Source organism: Coloeus monedula (genome assembly GCF_965178545.1).
Source record: "Coloeus monedula genome assembly, chromosome: 2".
Lineage (NCBI taxonomy): Eukaryota > Metazoa > Chordata > Aves > Passeriformes > Corvidae > Coloeus > Coloeus monedula.
The window spans coordinates 2,063,873-2,086,617 of NC_138782.1; the positions used below are offsets into that span (position 1 = coordinate 2,063,873).

At 42.1% G+C, this 22,745-nt stretch overlaps 1 protein-coding gene across 2 annotated transcripts in view; it reads left to right on the forward strand.

Moving 5' to 3' along the window:
* Positions 1 to 2,068: 2,068 nt before the first annotated feature.
* The window catches only part of EML6 (EMAP like 6), a gene marked incomplete at both ends in the record, with an annotated part of 86,405 nt that continues 65,728 nt past the window's right edge, over positions 2,069 to 22,745 (forward strand). For both annotated transcript variants that reach the window (XM_082302609.1, XM_082302610.1), the window contains one exon: positions 2,069 to 2,265. In XM_082302609.1, the coding sequence (XP_082158735.1) occupies positions 2,069 to 2,265 (197 nt within the window). The remainder of the gene's footprint in view (positions 2,266 to 22,745) is intronic.

Sequence of the window (22,745 nt, forward strand, 5' to 3'; positions counted from 1 at the left end):
GTTGGGATGGAGATCAGGGAAAGGCTCTTCCCCCAGAGGGTGCTGGAGCACTGAACAGGCTCCTCAGGGAGTGGTCACGGCCCCAAGGCTGCCAAAGCTCCAGCACAGAGAACCTGGACAACGCTCCCAGGGATGCCCAGGGTGGGATTGTCGGGGTGTCTGTGCAGGGCCACGAGCTGTACTGGATGATCCTTGTGGATCCCTTCCAACTCAGCGTATTCCACGATTCTATGATAAAACAAGGTGGCTGTGGTGAGCGGCTGTTGGGGAAGGAATTAAAAATGGTGAGTGCGAATTTGGCTGCATTTTGTGAGGCTTTTGGAGACTACTGCACACGGGGAAAGCAGAAAGATGGGGTTTTTTTGCCTAAATCTGCGTGTGCCTTGCGCGGCAGGGCTGGCCCGGCCTGGGCTGGGCTGGGCTGTGCCGGCGGCCGCTGAGGGTTCCGCGGGCCCCCTCAGGAGGAGGGGCGCGAAGCGCCGCGCGCCCCCAGCAGGGCGGGAAAGGCGCGCGCCGCCGCCCGCGCGCGCCCCGTGAGGCGGGAAGGAAGCTCCGCCTCAGGGCCGGCGCCGTGAGGGCTCCGCCCGTCGCCCCGCCCGCCCGGGGCCGGCGCTCCCGTCGGAGGCGGCTCCCGAGGCTCCGGGGCTCGCATTCCCCGAGGGCGGGTGTCCCTGTGCCGTGTCCTGGAGTGCTGCTGGTGCTGTGACCCCGTGTGCGAGCGGTGGCGGCACGCCGCTCTTCAGCTCGGTCGGTGTGAGGCGTGTTGTGTGGGAAAAGGTACAGGGGTTGTCAGCCTTGGAATTCCCTCTTGCCGTCCGTCTGGCGCTGTGCTCTGTGAATGGGTGTTTGGTTCTGCTCCTCTAATTCCAGCATCCTCTTCCCTGCGGTTGTGGCCGAGTGTCTGGAGGGCTGGGTTTGGGTTCCTGTGCAGTGATACTATAAAGTCTTATCACCAACAACATGCAGCAACCACGCTCGACTGACAATGGTAGTATGAATTCTGCTTTAGGAAAAGCAGAAGGCAAGAGAGGAAATATATTCCCTATAATATCATTCCAAAGGATGACAGTGAAAAAAAAAGCCAAAAAAAAAAAAAAAAAAGGCCACAGCCCCCACTATCTCATGGTGACTTGGAGTATTTTGTGACTGAAAACGGGAAAATAATATTGTCTTAATTACATAGTTGCTATAGACTCCAAAAGGAGAAAGTTTTTGGTTGCTGGGGCGTGAGGAAAGGTGGGGTAATATTCCCATATTTATGCTGGATGTTATATATGAGATGATATTGAAGGAGAGGGTTTGTATGAGAACTCGGAGCACTGGATCCTGCTGAAAAGCCTCAGAAGCCCCCAGAGCGGCCACAGCACCCATCCAAGCAGAGCTCCCCCCATCCAAGCAGAGCTCCCACCATCCAAGCAGAGCTCCCCTCATCGAACGAGAGCTCCCCCCATCCAAGCAGAGCTCCCCTCACCGAACGAGAGCTCCCCCATCCAAGGAGAGCTCTCCTATCCAGGCAGTCCCTTTGCATTTTAAACACACGGTGCGCTCTGCGGTTCAAGAGCACGGGTTTTGTGTTTTCTTCTCTTCCAGCTCTAGCCCCGAGGGTAGATATGTTAAAAAGAAGAGCGCCCAGGAAGCTTTGTGCAGGAAACCAAGAAGGTGCAACCCGGGAGACGCAGCGGGGAGTCTTTGGCAGGTGGTGCTGGTGACGCACAGAAGTAACTTTGCCTTCGGAAAGGAAAAAAGCCCGGTCTGCTGCTTATGTAGGTGTGTTTTTGTGCCCCCGAGAAGTTGCCCGGGTCGCGCAGCGGCGGCGGAGCGGCGGCGGCTCGTCCTGGGCAGCGGCGGCAGCAGATGATGGTGGCGGCGCGGCGGTAGCGCGGCGGCGGCGGCGGCGGCGGCATCCCGGATCCGCGGATGCGCTGCCCATCCCCATCCCCGCGCGGAAGGGACACCTGAGGCTTCGGCAGGCGGGCGGGGATCGCCACCGCTCGGAAGGGGAGAGCGTGCCGGGGGAAGGCGGGCCGGCGCCCGGCTGTGTGTGCCGGTGGGCAGGGGGCTGGTTATCATGGCGGATCGGACGGCTCCGCGCTGCCAGCTCCGGCTGGAGTGGGTGTACGGCTACCGGGGCCACCAGTGCCGCAACAACCTGTACTACACGGCAGGGAAAGAGGTGGTGTACTTCGTGGCTGGAGTCGGCGTGGTTTACAACACCAGGGAGCACAGCCAGAAATTCTTCCTCGGGCACAACGATGATATTATCAGGTAAGGGGGCTGACTTCTCTGGTGGTGGGGTGGGGTGGGGTTTAAAGGGAAGGGAGGAGAATGTAGTGCTGGCAAAATACCCCCTCCTCGCCTCTTACAGCTCGGCTTGTACCTGCCGTTTCAGAGCAGCTTAGATTTGTTAGCAGCAGTCGCTGTGAAAGCTGAATGTCTAGATTCTGTTGATTATCATTATTTTGTAGCAAAGCTTCAAAATGTTGCAATAATAGGGGAGGGAAGGTAAGTTTTTCTATTGCACTGCACCAAAAGCAAAGCACTTCATTTCAGCACTGGGAAGATCTCAGTTCAACAGTGCTGCAAAATCGTGGCTCCGGCACCTTGATGTTTCCAGAGCTGGGACCCCAGCTCATCAATTCTGACCTCGTACAGAAGGCAGGTGTAGCTCTCCTTGCCCTCAGCAAATCCCAGCACGAGAGTGCCATAAATCTGACACGTAGCTCAAACTAATCTTGTTTTAATATCCAGAAAATCTAAATCAAAATCAAGTTCAGCTGTTTGCACTACAGACAAAATATCCCAAGTGTGCTGGTGCAAGATGGCTACAGAAGGACAGGTCTTGCTCCTCATCTGTCCAGTTTATTGTCTCTTTCTCTCAAATTCTGCCTGAGAAGTGGATTTAATTGGCATTTTTGTCCTACAGAAATGCTGATTTTTTACTGCACCTCACAAAATAAAGACACAGTTACAGTGTTCAAGGTAGCCCTTTAAAAAAATCTCTCCAGAATGTGGAAATTTACATCAGTAAAATAGAAAATTAATGTAGCTACTACTTGAGGAGATAAATCTGAGCCTAGAATATCCTCATGAAGGATGTTGCCTGGTGATGCCACTCCTCTGAGCACAGCTATCTGCTGCCCTCCCTGTTCACCCAATTCAGCATGAATGAAGCGATTTCTGGATGATGTGAAACCAGAACAGTCCCAGGTGACTCATGGTGTGGGAGTGCTATGGAAGCATCTGCTGAAGCCAGAGTTTTGACACTCCATAACCAAACCACACAATTGTCACACAATCCTTGTTTGCAGAAAGCCATTCACTTTTCCCAGGAAGAGCTTTTGGCTGCTGTGTATCCTCATAGCATCCTTCTCCTCCTCTCTAGGGTGTGTTAAAGCAGCAGCATTTCATCAAGTACAGTGCATGTGCATCAAAGTTTATTTTGGTTCCAAAGGTATTATCAGCTCCAAAAGGCTGCCGAAATAGACACTGGGCTGCTCAGAGAAGAGTCAGTATTTTAGAGGCATCTGCAGGATCATGACATTAAAATGTTTTCCTTTGTATGTTGTACGGACATACATTTTGATACTCTTTGCAATAGGAAGTGTAATCCATGTAGAGAGTTGTGTATTTCCGTGCTTATGTTTGAATTGTTATTATTATACCTGACAGCACCTCCCTCCCCAAACCAAATGTATTGTACAGCTTCAGTACCCTTTACTTTGAGATCTGTCACATTAGGAGTGTGCTTTTGGCAGTGTCGTGTTTAGAAGGTACAGCTGGGATGGAAAGAATGAATGTCTCATATTTGTACTTTGACACTGCTTCTGCCTATTGTGCTCTTTAAAGGAAACTAGAACCATGTGTTCAAACTAGCTGTGTCTTGGGGGACTTGCTGAATGTCCAACGCATGCTTTGGAAAGATGGGTTTTGTTTCTGACCTGCAGCACCATCAGAATTCTGGTGGAAAACTGTAGTTTCCACTAAGGATGAAACATTTGGATCCAGAAGGCATCAGCAGAACCCAAGCAGCTCTTAGTGGCCAAGAACTGTTGCTGTCACCATGTGGGGTTTAAGGAAGGACAGACTATCCAGAAGGCTGCTGGAATATTCTGTTGTTTGCACCGGGGCATGGGTGGTTGCCTCCTTTGCCACTGGTGCACTGTGCAGTCCCTACGGACGTAATATCCCATCACTGAAAATACTTTTAAGTAGATGATGCCTTGTGTGGTCATCGCTGATATGACTAATAAATGCAGGAATTTAAAATCTCACATTTTAAGCTTCACAGCCCTTATCCATTTGAGATGAATGGGATGAATGTACTTACCTAATTTTTCTGGGTTTTCTGGGATTTACTTACTTGAGACCAGCTTCTAAACAGCAGGGTATGCATTTGCAGTCCAACAGGTTGTAATCTCTAAAGAGGTTTGAAACACTGTTTAGAAAAGAAAAATTGAATTTTGGAAAATACTGTGAATCATTGAGACTGGGAGACCTTCAAGAGGGAAGATCTTCTGCTTCCAAGGACTGCTGTTATCTCCTTCTGTGGCTTTTTTTGTGGTTTTGTGAATGCTGTTTTGTTGAAAAAAAAGATGATAAACCCATGATTCTCAGGGATAATACCATGTATTACCTGGAAGTGTTTATTGAAGTCCTTAAAGGGGATATTTGTCCTTGGTGGAAAGGGCAGGTGTATATGTTCTCCAAGATTAATAGTTCTGTCTCTTGTTTTGCATCAAAATAATGCAGCTGGACATAATTTAGTTTGGGCTAAAGCAGACCAGTGTGTATTGGATTAAATTGTGTTGTATTGGAGAAATGCCATTTTTTCCAAGATTCACATTTGAAAGGTGAGTTCTGCATGTATAAGAACTGAATGTTCTGCACTCAGCTAATAAGGTCGATGTTCTGAGAAGGAACAAGGGAGCTCGGAATTGCCCTGTTTTCTGTGCAAAGCCACCACCAGGTGCTGTGCTTCCAGCTCTTCCTCCTTTAACTTCAGGAGGAGAGGAGGTCCTGAACCGTCAAGTGAGCCCTGTTTTGCAGAAGGGTTTGTGGGTAACCTCCACAGCAGTAGCTTTGACAGTAATGGAAAACTTTCAAAAGAACGGGTTTTTTTACTTTTATATTGTGTGTTACTTGTAGAACACCGATCAATTAGATCAATCCTCATTTTTTTCTCAATTAAGTGTTGAATGCAGGCAGTTCTTCCCTATAACTTATCAGCATTTGTATGTAAAAGCCACAACAAACAGCAAAAATAAAAATATAACCAGTTGAGATACTTCTCATTATCCCTTAAAATACAATTGATTTTATCTGTATCTGCAGAAGTCATTTGTTAACAGAGATTCCTAACCCCGAGAAATTCTTCCTCTGGTGTAGTGACGAAGTTATGTCTCTCTCTTTTTGAGTTCTGAGAGTTTTTGCAGTATTGAACCGTTGCCCTGAATATGTCAAAACTTTCTGACACAGCACCTCTGGCAGCATACTGAAGACTTCACCTGCAGTTTTTACACACCCTGGTTTCTTGTGGAGTCTGATACTTTGTATGTTATGCATTCACAAAAGCAGCTTTGCATCCCGTCTGCCTCCATGCCAGTCTCTCATGAGGCAGCAAGCCTGCTCCCTCTCCCAGGTCTCTGTACTACCTGCAAAGCCATCCTGTTATCCATGGATTCCAGAGCTGTTGTTTATGTAAGGCTGCTCACAGTGTACCAGCAGTGTCGGATTTATCAGAATATTGCTCTAAGTGTGCTGGGGGGTGCCACTGTGCTGACAGATTGAGATTAAAACCGTGGCTGTGCCAGCGGGGATGGGATTTACTGGGCTGCGGGAGCCACTGGAGGCCTGGCTTGTTCTCCACAAGGGTTGTTTCAGGAGACAGGATATGTGTCAGAACATGTTTTCTTGTCTTGCTGCAGTTAGGAAAAAAAGGAGTAGTATGTTTAAAGCAGTGTTGTGTATTGCTGGCCACAGCGAGTAGAATTTTGGAATTAGTGAATTGATGACAGAGGTATGCAAATCAAAGCCTCAGAGAGAGAAGATCTAAATTGTACTTTAATATTTTTATTTAAAATTACGTGTTATCCTATTTCTGTTTATGGGGTGATGCTTATTTGAAGGGATCTAAAATACTTTAAATTTCTGTTCAGTTGCCACAGCAGCTGTTTGATGTAGACTGGTGTTCGGGTCACTGTGGTTGTTGTTTATCATCAGTGCACGGTAGCAGCACTGTCTGCAGCTTGGGGTAACCCCGGACTTCAGACACCCAAGGTGAACACACAGGACCGCTGAGATTCAGTGCCCTAAAAGGCAGCAAAGGAGCCATGGCACCATCTGAGATTTTCAACAGCACAAGTTCCAGCCCCGTTTCTTATGTGGATGCTACACCAGTTCCTGCACCAAGCCATCCAAACTTGACAGACATGGCATGGTTCGAGTGAGGCAGGGTTTTGGGAACTGTTTTGAGGCAGCAAGTTGTTAAATGAGTTTCATGTGAAAGAAATTAATTCCCCATAAAAAAATCCTTTAATCAGCTTGTTGCTTCCTTTGCTTTCAGTTTTGGAAAACCTGGGGAAAATGCTGTTTATTCTGTGAAGTTCCAGTGGCCTCTTTTGCCTCTGCTTGAGTGCTGTGCTGCATTTAGATTTGAAGTCTTTACTGGCCCATGAGCTGCTATACATTGGCTTCTTAAATATCTGTATTAATGCATCAGCTGTGTTGGAATATACAGCTACAGTTTCTTATTGAAAGTGATTTAGAAATACTTGAATTAGTTAAAAGTGGAGAGAAACTCAGCAAGCATTTGTCACAATATGTCAATGAGAATGGTCATCATTTAACCACCCCCTTTAACCAGAGCAGTATAACCCTAATTTTTAAGCACATTTTTAAACATTTTCTATGTGTTAAGACTCTGCAATGTTTTAACTTGTTTTATTTCAACTTGATTTCAGATGGCCAGGAGTCATGATGGTCACGCAGTTGTGTGTAATCATTCTTTACTAGGAAGAAAACCTACATAGAAAATGTTTTCATATGAGTTAACTTCATTTCAAATTTAAAACAAAAAAATTCTACAGCTCCAAGTATTTGAATGCTTTTCTGTGAAAGTGGGAGGGGGTTTGTGGTCTGTAAAAGGGTCTTCTGCTGAGTTGCCAACTGCTCAGGTTTGTGGGAACCTTGGTAAAGAGCAAAAATGCCTCCTTTTCTTCCCACCTAAAGACTGTTCTCAGGAACAGCACCTTGTTTTTCATGAGGTGTGTTTCTGCCTCAGGAACTTTTAGCTGTCTGCAATGGCTGTCCAAGAGACATGTTGAATTTAAATTCTCCTTTGGAGCTGGTATCTATATAAAGGCCTGGGAACAGACCTCCAAAGCTTTAGTGGGGCCTGATCTTAAGGCCAAGTGCATGTTTATGTCAAGCTCCTTTAAGCATTCCAGCAGCACGATGAACCTTGGTACACTGCGTCTGATTGCTGGAACTTCTGTGGGTGCTGGCGGTGAAGTCTGTTCTTTCTTCTGTGACAGATGGATGGAAATACACTGAAATGATGGTAATTAGAACAGAACATAAAATAAAGGCTACTCTCAGAGTGATACAGCAACCCCGTTATTTTGGCTGCCTAACACTCCTTGTTACAAAAGATTTTACCGGATTTTTTATAGGGAATTTTGAGTGCCTCCATTATTTTAGCAGACTTGAATGTTAAAGGCATAACCCTACATGAAAATTGCTGCCTGGCACTGCAGTTTATATGTAGTCATACTAATATTGATGCCTCCACATGGACATTGGGCATCCCTTCATGCCAAACATCTGCTTCCTCGTCCTCATATGTCTTCCATATGCAGAGACAAATATTGCAAGTGTCATTTACTGTGGTAGTAACCTACTACTTGCAAATATTAACTGCAAAATAACAGTTTTGGGCAAGATGAGCCATACTTTTGAAGAAGAATTTTCTGATTCTTTTTTAAAGAGATGTTGTTTATTTTAGAAATTAACTGTAGTAAAAAAGACAATAAAGTGCGCCCTCAGTTTTTCACAGCTCTACCTGCAGTTAAGGCTGGATTCCTTTTTCTTTCACCCTGACTAGGCAGACCATGATTCCTTCTCTGTATCCTAAGAGCTCTTTAACTGGAGGTTAGTCACAGTCAGTTGCTGTCTGACCAGAAAAAGTGTTAAATGTAAATTTCCTAAACTTTTTCTTTCATCTCTCTAGTGTTTGAGTACTATTTGCAAGGTACTTAAAGGACCTTTTGGCTTCTCCCACTGCTGGAATCTATGATTAGGTAAAAGTTGAGCTTTCTCTGTGGCTTCTCTCTGACAGCAGATCAGAGATGACACTACTGGGAGCTGCTCTCTGGCCCTGGTCACACCGGTGCTGAACATGTATGACTGTGACTGCACCTAAATGAGATTTTAGCAGTAGGTCTACAGCAGGTTCCTGATCCCTCTAGGATTCTGAGAGATTTTAATCTGTTTAGAAATTATTAAAAAAAAAAAAAGAAAAAGAAATGCTGTTCAGTGAAACTGCTCTGTCTCTTAGTGGCTGTAAAACAAGTTTATAATATACAATTATGTTCCTGATTCAAGGTCTTGTGCAGATACAGTGATCTTTGCACGTGTGCTGGCCTTCTACTTCCACAGAGGGTTAGTTTGGTTTTTTTTAAATATGTGGCATCTGGAGGTGGCCACAAGTATCTAAAAGGATATTATATTGAGTCTGTATGAAAGCTGTCTTTAGTTGAAAGAGCTATTTTAAAGCTTTTGCTTGTCAGACTGAAGAAGTTTGTGTGGTTCTGTCTGGGATTAAGTTAGTGGAACCATCTCAAGCTGCTTTAGGATGGGCAGCTCAGTGCTGTATTCCTTATAATGCAGTCCCTCGTTCCCAAGAGGGGAATAATGTGAATGCCTTTCCCTGGGAGTTCTCTTCGTGCTTTGGTTGGGTGTGTGGCAGAGGCCTTGCAGTGAACTGTCCCTCTGCTGTCACCTCCCCTGCTTGGGCTGGCTGTGTAAACGTGAGGCTTGGTACAGCTGAGGGTCTCACCCAGAGTTACTGATTCCAGACATGCCCCAGGTTCTGCCTGGAGTGGCCCTTTTATGTCTTAATACTGGAACTAAATTTTGAAGAATTGCACCTATGCTATGGGGTTGCAGAAAAGAGCATTTTACAAAAGATCCTTAGAGCAAGGAGCCCACTCAAATCCCAGACAGGAATATTGCTTTACCTTCTTAGCTGTGCACTGGGTTGACGTGGGTCTGGCAGGTTTCATTACTTGGGTCAGTAAGTAATAATTCATTAGGCATTTGCAAAAGATGCACAAAAGAGAAATCTATCACCTTTCACAGGCACTCCCATTGCTGCACTAGGATGTCTTCACAGTAGATTTTACCAGAACTTATTCCAGGGAACCTGCTGGATGCACCTGCAAGAACCAGATGTGACATTTATTGTGGTAGAAAAGTTGCTTGTCCAAAAGCTTGGATACTTTCAGAAGATGGAGATTATTGGACATGGGCTCACACAAGAAAATCTCCTCCTCTTTGAAACTTGGTGATATTTTTGATTGTTTAATGTTGTTAAATAATGGTGTTAAAGAAATGATATTTTCCTTTTCTTTTCTTTTGTGTGTGGTATTTTCCTCCTCTTTTTATTTCCCACACTGCATCCTTTAATCAGTTGGTTTCTATATTACAGGTCATACCATTCAGAATGCAGTCAAAATTTTGGGGGCTTTCTTTTGGATATGTCACTCTTTGCAGTATAGAATTTGTGATATAATTGTATCACATCTCCAAATAAATATTTCAAATTAATTTCAAATGAAAATTTGACATTTCGTATTGTGACAGAAAATTTTGACAAAGAATACATTAAGAGAGCTAATTCCCATTATTTCTCTTCCATTAAGTGGAGCAAGAGCACCTTTTGAAAGGAATCTGCACATCCATTTTAGGCTCATCTCTCTTCCATCTTATCTCCTCTCTGGCAAGAACCGTTCAGATTATTAAAAATTCTTCTTTTATCCTTTTAAATTATCCTTATGTCCTTTTAAAAATCACTTTTCATAAATTCAGGACCTCCCTGGAAGAACACATAGTGATTTTATATTTTAGAAAATAGATATAAAGTAATTTCTCCCTTACAGAACATAGCCAAGAACTTAGAGTTTTGAGGGCTCTGCATTTTCTGTTCTTTTTATTTTCATATTTAGTTTATTCTGGGCTTCTATCAGATTTTCAGATTTAATTTTTTTTTTCTCTCCTTGTAAGGAGACTGATTTCATGGAGAGAGAAATAAAATACAGCACGAAAAATACCATTTTAGTTTTGTTTGCAATATGAGCAGGGTGCAGACGCCTAATGAGACCTCACACTGGCTCTTGGCTGCTCCCTTCCCAGAGAGAGCTTGTCCATTGTAATTCTTACCTTAGGTATACTGAAGAATTCGGTGTGCTATATCTTTTTATCTTACCTGGCATGGATGAAAAGAATGAAGGAAAAAGGATATTTTGCTCAAGAAAACTATAAGAGAATAGAAGAGCAAGTAGATATCTGAACTGTTTTCAAGGACATGTGAAGCCTTCTTTAATAGCCTGTAATTTTTGAAGCTCTGAAAGAAATGAGGATCTTCAATCAGTGATGCAGAGACCTGTTTGTCTGTCCCTGCACACAACCAAGTGTGTTGCTATTTCCCGCTCCTGGCTGTCTGCCATGGTATGGTTAAATCTGGAAGTCTGCCCAACCCTGCTGAATGCACTTGATTAGCAGATTTTATTGGAACAGCACCACCCGCATCTTACCCTGGGCTTGTGCTCCAAGATTCTGCTCAGCTTCAGCCTCCTGTGCCGTAGGAGCCATCAGCAGAGCCCACCCCCTGTGTGGCAGGGCAGAGTGCACCGCTCTGTGTGCTGAGGCAGAAGGAAGCACAGGGGATGGGACGAGTAGGGAGATGTGGTTTATTCTCCACATGAACCTGGCAGCTGTGGCTGAAGCCTGCTTTCTCTCCTACTGGGAAGGGGAAGGCAACCCCCCCTGTAACATCCCTGATACCATAAGCTAGAGAAAAACCCGAAGTATTAGCAAATGACAAGCAGTAAACCAGATTATAACCGCCTGAAGCTACATGCTGCCAGGCAGTTACATAATGGCACAAAACTCTTCAGCCTCCACTGCAGCACTGAGACTAAAATACAGCAAAAAGGGCTCCCACGAGTCCGGTTCTCCGAGGTTTCACTGAAAGCACAACTCCAGGTTCCCAATCTCTGCTCTGAAGAGTTGGCTAAGAAATCAAGAGAAAAAGAGAAAAAATAGTGATAGGCAAGAAAGTGAGTCACAGTGCTTACATAAAAACACAGAAAATCATAATTCCATGTTTGTTTATATAACTCCTGGTATTAGTCTCACAAAACAGAAGTTTGAAAGGCGTTCTTTGGATCATGGTAATCTCCCTTAAATACAGCATGTCATGGATTTTGGTGGTGTCCTAACTTCACACCTGCTCTTTCCTGTTTGTGACTGGCTGCACATCCATTAAAACCCAGATAAAATGAATTACTAATTGGATAATTAATTACTGTATATTGCATTAGAAGACATGTTTTGAATAATAGGGAGGGTCCTATATTCTGAGGGTGCCTAGTGCAGCTGGTTCTATGGAAGGAGAGATAAGCTGAAGTGGTTTGCAAATATCTTTTCAAAATGTCTGATCAGTCTTTCAGTAGAGCAGGAAGATTGGTGAACACTTCCAGTGACACTCTGCTTCCTCAGAAATGTAATACGGAATGTTTTACTTATGGAAAATATTAATATAACAACATGGCATAACTTTCTGTTTGAAACTTGCTGTATTTATGTTATCTTGATGAGAGTTCATTTTGAAGTGACTGTAAAGCAGTCCCATAAACATGACTTAAGTTACTGTTGAGTTGGATTTGGATGTGGCTTGTGGCTTTGAACAGTGTGTCAGGTATTTGTGTGGTTTCTTTCCATTGTCTGGCTGTGGTGCTCCGTGAGACCCTAAAGTCAGGACCTGAGCTTATTCCGTGTGCAAGGGCAGCTTTCCTCAAACCTCTACCAAGTTTGTTGCCTAAAATAACACGAAATAGAAGTTCTGAACCATTTCCCTTCATGTTTTTCCCCAACTATCCGTTTTGTAGCCAGCACAGAAGGGAAGTTATCTGGTTCAGAGAACTTGCTAAATTCCCAGACTCTGTCCTCACTTTTTTGCTATTTCTCTTCCCTTTCTGTGGAGTTGCCACAGACGTAATTTGCTTTTCAGCCATGGTGATGGCTCTGTGGGCACTGCCTTATGTGTGAACATATGAATTGCTCTGTTACACAGATGGATCATTTTAAAAGCTTGGAAGTAAATTAATCTTCCATGCCTAAAATTTCTAGAAAATACTTGAATTTCCAGGGCTTGGTTGTGTGTTTTGATGGGAACCGGGATATTGATCTTTAGCTTTCCAGAGCCTGGTGGATACACGAGTGTGACTAGGCATGTGAGGAAATCTTAGATCTGCATGGGAGATGGGTGAGAGCTATTTATTTTTGTAAATGCGTATTTTAAGAATATTGTAAATCTGAACAGAGAGTCTTGTTCTCTGACAGCTGGCCTTATGTGAGATAAAACATAATTTTCCTGTAAGGGAGCTGAGAAAGCAGCATGCATTTGTCTGAGCAAGGAGTATTTTGGCACTTGTGTCTATATCAGTATAACTTCACAATGGTATTTTGGTTAACTGTTAGACCTGGTGAAGGGTCATAAGATAATTTAAATTAAGAATAACCATGTATTCTGTGTTTCAACAGAAGCCAGGCTAAATGAAGTATGGATACACTGCCATTAAATAAGTCAGGTCTTCAGAATGCCCTGTTTCTTGCTGTATTAAATACTTGTTTGATGGAATATTCTGAACGTGTACTGCAATTCCCATTTCCCCCGTGGTATCTGTTATTTTTCATTTTCAATCCATGGGACTCCCCACTGCCTAGGGGTAAATGTTCTTTTACCTTGTCATTTAGTTTGGTAGAAGTTATTTTATACATGATGACAGTTCAGTGCACTGCACACATTTTCTTCTGCTTTCTTCCTCCCTATCAGATATAACAATTTTATCAGCCTGAGCCCCTCAAAACTGAACATCTGCTGCAGCTGTCACAGGCTGCTATCAACAGAGCTGGAGTTTCTGTGATCCACCTTAGCCATTGTCAGGATTGTGTTCTGGGTTTTTAAACATATATATACACAGAAGTATAAATATATATAGTGTATATATATACATACACAATATTATTATATAATTCTGCAGTATTATATAATGCATAAATATAAGAATTTGATATTTTTGACTTTCAGATAAGTTGTTGACTAAATGTCATCACTCGATTACCCCTTTCACTTCTCTCTTTTCTGTGCTGGAGGAAGCAGTGGGGAGTGATGATGTCCCTTCATTCCATTTATGAATGCACTGCACTTAAACCTGGAATTGCTAAGCAGTTGGGACTATGTAGAGATGTTCAATATTGGCAAATCTAAGCTTTTTCTGAGTGGTGGCAGAATTTAGGCTCCTAGGAAATGTTTCCAGTAAAAACAAATCTCTTGCATTGTGACAGGAGGGTTTTTTCCCCTAGTATGTGATAGAAATTAAAAAAAAAAAAAAAAAAAAAAAAGAAAAGGTGAGAGTCGCCAAAACAAAGCAATTGCCACAACCATGGTTTGTTCTTTGGGGCTTGGGCTGAGGCTTTAGGACAACATGCCCAAATATGTTAAAACAGAAGAGCTTTGCTGTATGTCAGCATGAATTTAAGGCATAAGACATTGCATTCTGCTCAGGAGGTCCTGGGGATTTTTAGCTCTTCATTTCTCTCTTCTGAAGACAGACTGTGGCGTTTCAGATGTCATTTCCAGTTATGTCCTGCACTGGTTATTCCTGTAGGAATGTTAGCATACTGTTTGTAACATGTTGGATTTCAGTTTTTCTCCTGGCTCCCTTGAGTCAGTGAGGTAGAACTGCTTTACTGGTACCCCTGGCATCCACCACCCCAAATGGGAAAATTCCAATGGAACGACAACTAGAGTAGGTTGGTCTCCTGTTTCATTCTTGGATTGCTTATGGATGTGGGGCTTCCCAGACTTGGTTGTTCATACAGCATGCCAACACATTTCACCTGTCTTCTGTTGAAAACGTTAGCACGTGTCTTTGATCAGCTATTTCAGAAACCAGCAAAAAACCCTGAGGAATTTGGTTCATAGACAAATCTGGCAGCATATCATATATTTTGAACATAATCTTTATTTTTCTTAATTAGAATCCTCGTTTATATGTTAGAGTATGCTTTGATTGATTATTTTTTCCTTTTTTCTCAAATTTATTTTATTTCTATTTCTTACTTTCTTGTAACAAGAAGGCGCAGCTGACAGAGTGAATAAAGATGAGTGCTTCTCACCAGCCTTCGGGGAGATGACTTCAGAGTTATCAATTAAACTCCCACTCAGCTGCTGGAATCTGCTCTGCATCATGACCCCACAGTCACCCCCCTAAAGGCTGCCTCAGTCTCTCTAACTCCAAGACATTCTTGGACTAATGTGGGAAGTTTCCTTGATGTCTTATTTCCTCTTCATTCTGCTCTTGCATCCTTTTTTTGTTTGTTTGCTTGTTCCACTCTCACCCTTCTTCGTAAAAATCCATATTTATATTGTGGCTCCTCCCCTGAGTGGTTGAGGGCAATTAAATTCATCAGTAGAGGTATTTGTTCTGAAGAAGGGTCTGGATTGTTCCCAAAACACTCACCTAAAAACTGAGACCAACTTTCTATGGAACAAGCTATTTCCATCTGCCAGGGAGGAACTGTGACTCAAATGTGTGTATTACCTGTAAAGATATTAAATGAAACCCTACAAAGGCTCCTCTTCCTAAACCTACATCTCAGTGTGAAGGTGGTTTTAAAATGAGTAATTGTAATAATAGATATAATTGTAAAATAATAATTGTAAAAATGGATTGCAATCCTCAGGGTTTATGGGGGGGTTTTTTGAACTGCACCTGGAGGTTTTAAGACACTGATAAGGGGTGATATACTGTTGGACCTGGTTCGGATAATTTGAAAAAAGTTAAAAACCCCATCTAGTAAGCCCTATTTTCAGCCAAATTAGATAACCTGAATGTTATTAAACTGAAGTGCAATCAGTTCAGTCGTTTTCTAGTTAAATAAAAAAAATTATTATTATCTAATACCATGTTAAACAAAACAAATTTTTTTCAGGTGGGTTCCAGTCAAGTTATGAAGCTCATTTCCAAAGTAAAAATGCAAACATTTCTAGATCTGTTTATGGCTTCGTTGTAAGATCATGAAAGCCAAAGTATATAATTTTACTATTTTAATATTTAAATAATAAATATGGAATAAAGATTTTGCTTTCAATTTTTTTTTCTAATCCTGATATGATTACAGATTTTTTTTTACTTATTCCAGCTGCCTGCAGAATACAAAAATAAAAGCAAATGTATGCAAAATACATTGCTCAAATTAACATGCATTAAAATTCTGGTTGTTTCTCAACTCGTCTGGTATTTTTGCAAGAGAGAGCAGAATGTGGATAATGTGTCACACATCAGTCATCTCTATTAATCTTTTGCTTTCAGAAATACAAACCTGATCAGAAAATACTGACAGCTGTATTTTCAGCTGAGCTGCAAGTGTATCAGTACTGCAGTCTGTAATATAGATATTTTTAGCCAACAAACTTAGGTACACTGGCATGGAAGTCTCCTCAGTTTTATTCTTCCTTCTATGGCAAATCTGGGAATTCCTCCAGTGCACCGTTACCTAAATTAAGTCTGCCTCCCATTTGATCTGTTTGCCTATACTGGGAGCACAACAAAAGATCTGAATCCCCAAATCAGCTCAGAAGCTGGTTTGCAGGACAGAATTCTGATAACAATACCCCTGACGTATGTCCCACAGACCCTGGGGAGAGAGTAACTTGAATTAGGTGAATTTATTGTGTTCAAATCCTACATTTTAATATGCACTTAAAACATTACGATTGTGGAGGCGACTCTTGGGAAAACAGCATTTTGATTTATTTTACTTCAGTAGTTGTAGCAGAGACGGGATGTCTGATGCTCTCGGCACGTTGGTATTAACTCCTGGTTTTTGGACTCTCTAGAGTAAGATTTGCTATTGTAGAAGTCTAAGAAGTAAATCAGTTTTCTAGTTCTGATGAATTACAGCTTCTCATCTGAAAGCACTGCTCATACCCACGTGAGTCTGAAAAAATAGGTTTTTAGAGCTTGCACAGCCCTTGTGAGATTCCAGAAGGCAAAGGAATATTTTACTTTGGCTTTTGTAATTATTATTAATGTTTACATTTGAAGCTGCTTCTTTCTTTTACTTCCTTAGACAGTGGATTGATGGAATAATAAAATGGGCTTTCTAACTCCTCAGGAAGCCTGCTTTTGTATGGCCCTCCAGACTGGGGTGAACTTGATTTTCTAAGTAACTAATGAAGCCATTCCTTTCTTTTCTCCTTAGTTTAATTTTTTTTTTTTTTTAATAAAAGCAGATAAAATACTTACATAACATGGCAGTACATTAATTAGAGGAAATATTCCATAACGTCACAGGAAAATACTATGGATTAAAAAGAAATTAAAAGTGGAACAACTAAAACATTTTTAAGTGACTATACAAAGTTGATTTGACTATTAAACATAATAGAATTATTGTTTTACACATTAAAATGACCAATAAACCAAGAAACACACAAAAAAGTTAAAACAAACCTTTTTCTTTATTATAGTTTCTATATACAGTTAACTTCTAAAAATGACCAAAGTGAATTTCTGCCTTTCAGTAGATACAGGTGCAACTTGTTTAATTCACAGATCTTTTGGGCTTTACACAAACAGTAGCAGTTTCCTACTATTTTAGTAATTTCTGTAAAGATAAACTCAACAATATTTGTAAGTGCTGAGTGAAGGGAGATGTGTCTTGTGAATTGAGACATGTGAATTGAGCATATTGAGGTGTATTTTCACAAGTGGAGCAAAATACACACCATCCTTCAGTGTGAACAGCTGAGTTTTGGACACATTTCAAATATCTGCAGGCAGTCCATAAGCCAGACTCCCATTAAAATTGTGTCCTTTGCTTACTTGTACCTAATAAGGATTTTATTTCAGTAAAAAGCTTCAAAATGAGCTTCCTTTCTCTAGACATTTAGAAACCTCCACTCAGCCAAGCAAACACCTCAGATCCATGAGATGTTTAGTGTAACATCCCTGCCTTAGACATCAGAGATTCCACTGAGAAAAAGACCTTGGCTAGAGAGTGAATTTTGTGGTATCAAATTGATGTGAACTTGAGTCTTAGCTTTTGTTCTGATAAAAAGCAGCTCTGTCCTCTGAGGACTTTCTATTGTCTGCCACCTGTTAAGCACAGATTGCTCTCAGGTGAGCATTTCACCTGAATTTCATCTGCAGAATTTGGAAGTAACAGAACTAATCAAGCAATGAGCAATGAAAGTCCCTGCACCTGAGTTGCCAGGCCCTCGTTTGTAACAAACATGGGTCAGCTGGGAGGGGGGGCGGGAGTAGGAGGTTATATAAAGGGTTCCGGTAAAACTGCCCTCTTAGAAGCTGCTCTGGAGTTTTGGTGAGTGCCTCTTTTATTTATTTATGCCTTTTAAAACAACCAAACAGCCAAAAAAAACCAAACCCACAAAGCCTGTGGTAGAAAGGAGAGAAGGCTAAAAGGGAAGCGGTGGAAAATTCTAATCAGCATTAATTTCTGAGTGTCTTATTTTGGTGTTTTCATGCTTATCTTTCTGGACTCTATGTGCAGAGTATTGGTATGCTGTTGGTGAATCATTTGTTGGTTTTACTGTGGTGCTGCATAATTCTGTCATCAGCAGGACAGCAGGGTACGGTGAAATCAAGGTGTTGGTTTTAATCTTTAGTTGTTCTGTGTGTTGGCTCTAAAAGCAATGGTACTTAGCTGCTTTTTGTTTAATACCAGGCTATAGCTGGGTAAGGTCTTTTGCAGCTAAAACAGGCTCTGGGAAACCAGGTAAATTCTGTTATCTGAGAAGTTTAACAGAGGTTTTGTTTAATCTGTCCCACACAAAAGAGACACTTGATACTTAGAATCTTCAGGCTGTGTCAGACAATGTAAAGCAAGACAAAAACAGTCACACTTAACTTTAGTAAGTGCACTTCTCAAAAAAATAAGATTGTTTTGTGGCTAACTGTATAGAAATCTTTCTTGTCTGAATTGTTAGAAAAAAGGAAAATGGATTTATATTTAGTATTTGTTATAAACAGTGTTTGAATTTTTAGGAGTGGTGTTTGTATTTGTGTTCTGTACAATTAACTGATGAAGCAGAATTTCAGCAGCCTGGCAAGAGTGCTCGTAGAACTGATAACTCATGACTTTGCTGCTGATCCATTGTGACTGGAGGTTCAGAGAACAGACCCATTCTGATGTTACATATGGTTCCTATTTGCTCTGCAGTGGTTTCTGCCCCAGTTGATGTTTGTTGTTACTCACTTCAGCATGGCCAAACAGGGAGCAGGATTTCCATATGATTGTATAAGAACTTTCTATTTCTTTGCTGTTTCTGCTGATTTTCAACCTCTAAAATAGAAAGAAAGATATTTTCCTTGAGAACAATTGTTGGTCTTGGCTTCACATTCCTGTGAGATAATGAGCGAAAAAAGCATTCTTCGTAGCACTGAAAACTCCCCCTACCCTGAGGGGTGTAAAAATGAACGTTTTTTACCAGCCACATCTAATATTGCCACATTTATCATTCCTGTAGACATTCAGTGTACAAAGAATCATCTGCTTCTGACCCATGAAATGCGGTGTGTTGGTTTGATATATTATGGAATTAAATCCTTCCTCTTCTCTTCTTAGGCACTAAAGTGCCTAAACTTTAAATGTTGTAGGGCAGGATAGCCATGAGAAGAAGGCCCAAATAGGAGGCAGCTGTGTCTTTGTTGCACTTGAAGTAAAAAGGCTTAAAATCCTTATTCCTGATAATCAGATGAGGGCAAACCTATGCAAACAGTATTATTATCCCAGTGTGAATTTTTAACAACAGCCTGAGAGTTTTGTCAGACCACACAATTTGTCACAGATGTGAATATACCTGGGGATATGATGAGATAAGATGAAATCTCTTAAACTAAAAATGAAAGTAGGAGTGATCCGGGAAAGTTGTGACAGTGGCTGGGTTTTTTCCCTTGTTCTCTGCAGTATTTCCCATTTCTCCTTGGCTGTTCTCCGGGTTTTTTGGTTATTTTTATCACATCTTCTATATTGTATTCATTTTGCAGCTCCCCCATGATTCCTCTTTTTGTCAGCTCTATCTTTTGTCTGTCCTGTTTCCAAAATTTTCTTCCTATTTTCCCTCTCCTCTTTTTTCAGCTGTTCCTGCAAATGTTTTGATTCAGACTGTGATCTGCATAGTTATACCCATATTCAGTGCTGACTGTTGGCTATACAAAAAGCAGAGTAGATCCAGGAAATGCCAAAGCAGTTGTGCCTGAGTCAGCCTCTGGAGAGAACAGGAGAATCCCCCTGGGAATCCCTCCTGCTGTGCTGCCAAGCACGGGGGGCCATCTGCACCCATCACTGTGCTTCGGGCAGTTAATTAATTAGTGCCTGTGGGCAATTAATTAGTGCTCAGATTTGCTGTTCACTGTGACCACCAGTTGTAGGCCTGTCTGCTTAGGCTTTGCCTGAATGATCATCACATCTCAGCCTTTGGGGGAAAGGCACAGCTACATCCAGGCTGTTTTCAGTTGCTTCAGCCCTGGAGTGTGGTGACATGGGAAAAATAAAGGGTTTGATTCCCGGCAGCTGGGCGTGGTTTGTGTGTCTGGTTTGGGTTGCATTTGGTTCGGGTGTTTCCGCAGTCAGGCTGGAATAAGGTGAACACAGGAAATGAAGGAGGCTCCAACATGTGACAGTGATTTCTTCACTTCCAGACTTCATCTGATGTATGAATTTTATATTTTTGATCACAGTGTTCAGACTGGCCTTCAAATTCCTTATACCAGATGACCATTAAAGTTTTGCTGGTTCCTGGTGAGCAGTACTAGATTTACAGCAGTGTTTCATTAGCTTTCCATGTATTGAGAAATCGCTGATAGCATTTAAGTTGCTGTTTTTATCTCAGCATCAAAAACCAGTATCTTTTTGCTGGTTCATTGTGTATTTTATTACAGAATGTGTTACATTGTCCATAAAAGTATCATAAGCATAGAATAGGGCAGGGGCAAATACAATGCTGAACTGAGTACAGTTCTTGCTCTTTCCTGACCCTCTCTTTCTGGTCTCCAATTCTAGCAGGTTTTTCTTTACAACTGATAGTTTCAGGTCCATTTTACTGATTGCATCAAATCACAATGCTTTTATCAAGGAAGGTGTCATGTGTGTCTGTCTTCGGTATTTATTAACAACTGCTTTGGCCATCAAAACGAGTGTTTGGTTCATCATCATGAATTCAAATATCATTAGACTCAAATAGAAACTCTGAGCATGCATGGGAAAACTGGAATATGGTGGTTGAATTTCAGAGTTACACAGTGGGGTCTCTTTGGGGTAGTGTGGCTGCACATTTTCTCCTGATCACTTGTTGCTCAAAACCCACAATTCATGAGGACATCAGCGGTTGTTGTTGCTTAGTTTTCAGTGTCATAAAGTGGGCTTTGGATAAAATCTCCTAGGATTACTTTTCACTGGGAGAAGCTCAGAGTTGCAAAATATCCCTGAGTTATCCATGAAATAACGTGTATGAGGAAATAAATAATTAGAGAATTGCAGCTGTGTGTGAAGAGGAGCCCCAGTACTTCAGGACTGTGCTGTTCCCTTTTTATTTGGGAATCTGCCCAATATTTCTGTGTGTGCAGATGCATATGAATGTAAATCTGAGCTGATCTTAAAGTGCAGAATGCTTTTGCTCAAAGCATTGCATTTTAAGAGCTTTTTTTCTCTTGCTTCTTTCACCTTCTGTTATTGGGGAAATTTTAATCACTTGTTTAATAGCTATTTATTTTTTAAATCTGACTTGACTCTGATCCCTCTGTAGTTCCATGGTGCCATGAGAAATTCCGTGTTCTGCCATGCTCAGGCGTTTTGGACCTGATCTGTCAAGAGTTCTAATACGCCCTGGGCAGCTGAACAAACCTTATTGAAATGTGGTGGAATAACTCTGTGGGCTTGAATAACAAACACTGGCACAAGGAGCAGGTCAGTAGGAATTTTCCCAGGATAGAGAGTGGCAGGAATGCTTATAACTTTGCTTCTGTCACGTTCTACCTAGGTGAGTTCTGCAAAATAGTCAGAAATCAAACCCTTGTCAAGATGCCCCTTGGATTCCCAGGGCACTTTAAGTGTGCTCGAGCGGAACAGCAAGCTGTTAATGTGTGTGTTTCCAGGACCTTTATTAGGTCTGAGCTGCACATCCACTTCATAAATGATTCCATTTGGGCTCGGTTTGCGGCCCAGCCCAATGCAGTGATTCCAGTCACAGTTTGCTCTGACTTCATTTGGATCTGGGGGTGTTTGCTTCCTTGGAGGAGCAGATGGGATCTGTCTGGGACAGGTCACTGAATTCCGGAATTGCAGTGCAGAGTCAGCCTGGCTTCTTGGAAATAGGAAGCTGGTGCAGAGTGATGAGTAAATGCTAGAACCTGTGGCTGTGTGGCTCTTCTTCCTACACAGGGAGCATGGAGGGGAAAACCAGCAGTGGAACAGCTAGTAAGAGCTTGGAACTAAAACATGCCTAAGTGATCTTAATAAAAGCCTATCACTCTGTACACATATCCTGTTCTCTGTTATATATAAACAAGATATTGCCATATAGAAATCAAGCCAGTAAATTAAAACATTGCCATTGCAGTATTTCCATCAGCATTTGTTTTTATTTTGTCAGGATAAATATGCTCTGTACTTGAGTTGCTTGCAAGAAGCATGTGGCAATATTTAGTATATTTAAAAGTATCATTAGACCTTTATGTTCAGATGTGTAAATTCACTTGTATGAGTGTGTGCATTAACTGTATTATATGTGCACACAGAGAGTCTCTGTGTCTCAGGGCTGACAGATCTGTTCTCTCTGTTCTCCCACTGGTTCCACATGCTTGCAGTGCCCTCCCAAAGCCTCCATCACCTGCCCAATGGTACATGCCGATTAAAATTGGTTATCGTGGCATGTGATCTGCCTGCCAGCTCTGTGCTGCTCTGCGGGTCTCGGGCTTGTGCTGGAGGAGCCAAAGGTTGGGAGCTGTGATTGTGCACGTGCAACAATCTCCTGTGTTGTTAAGAGCTGGATTTTCCTCAAAAGATGGTTGTGGTGTTGGTGTTGCAGAAGTTATTTGGGGGGGGAGATAAGATGTAGCATTAGCCTGTCCGATTGCTGCAGTTTTCGTCTCAATGCTCTCTCAATTTTTACAGATCTCGTGGGGTTTGTGCGGGTTGTTTTGTTGTTACCTTGTTACTCTTCCCTTTTTTCTGGCTCCTCTTCCTTTTCTGGTGTTCCCTTGCTCCTGAAGGCCCCTGCATTTGCTTCCATTTAACTGCTGGTCTTTGTTCCATTATTCCTTTCAATGGGGCTTGGTGATGTTTTGTGTTGTATTCAGAAACAGGGATCAGGCTGCATCTTGCTTTATTTTGCTGCTGAAATAGCTCTGTCTGTACAGCGAGTTCCCTTTTGACCCCAC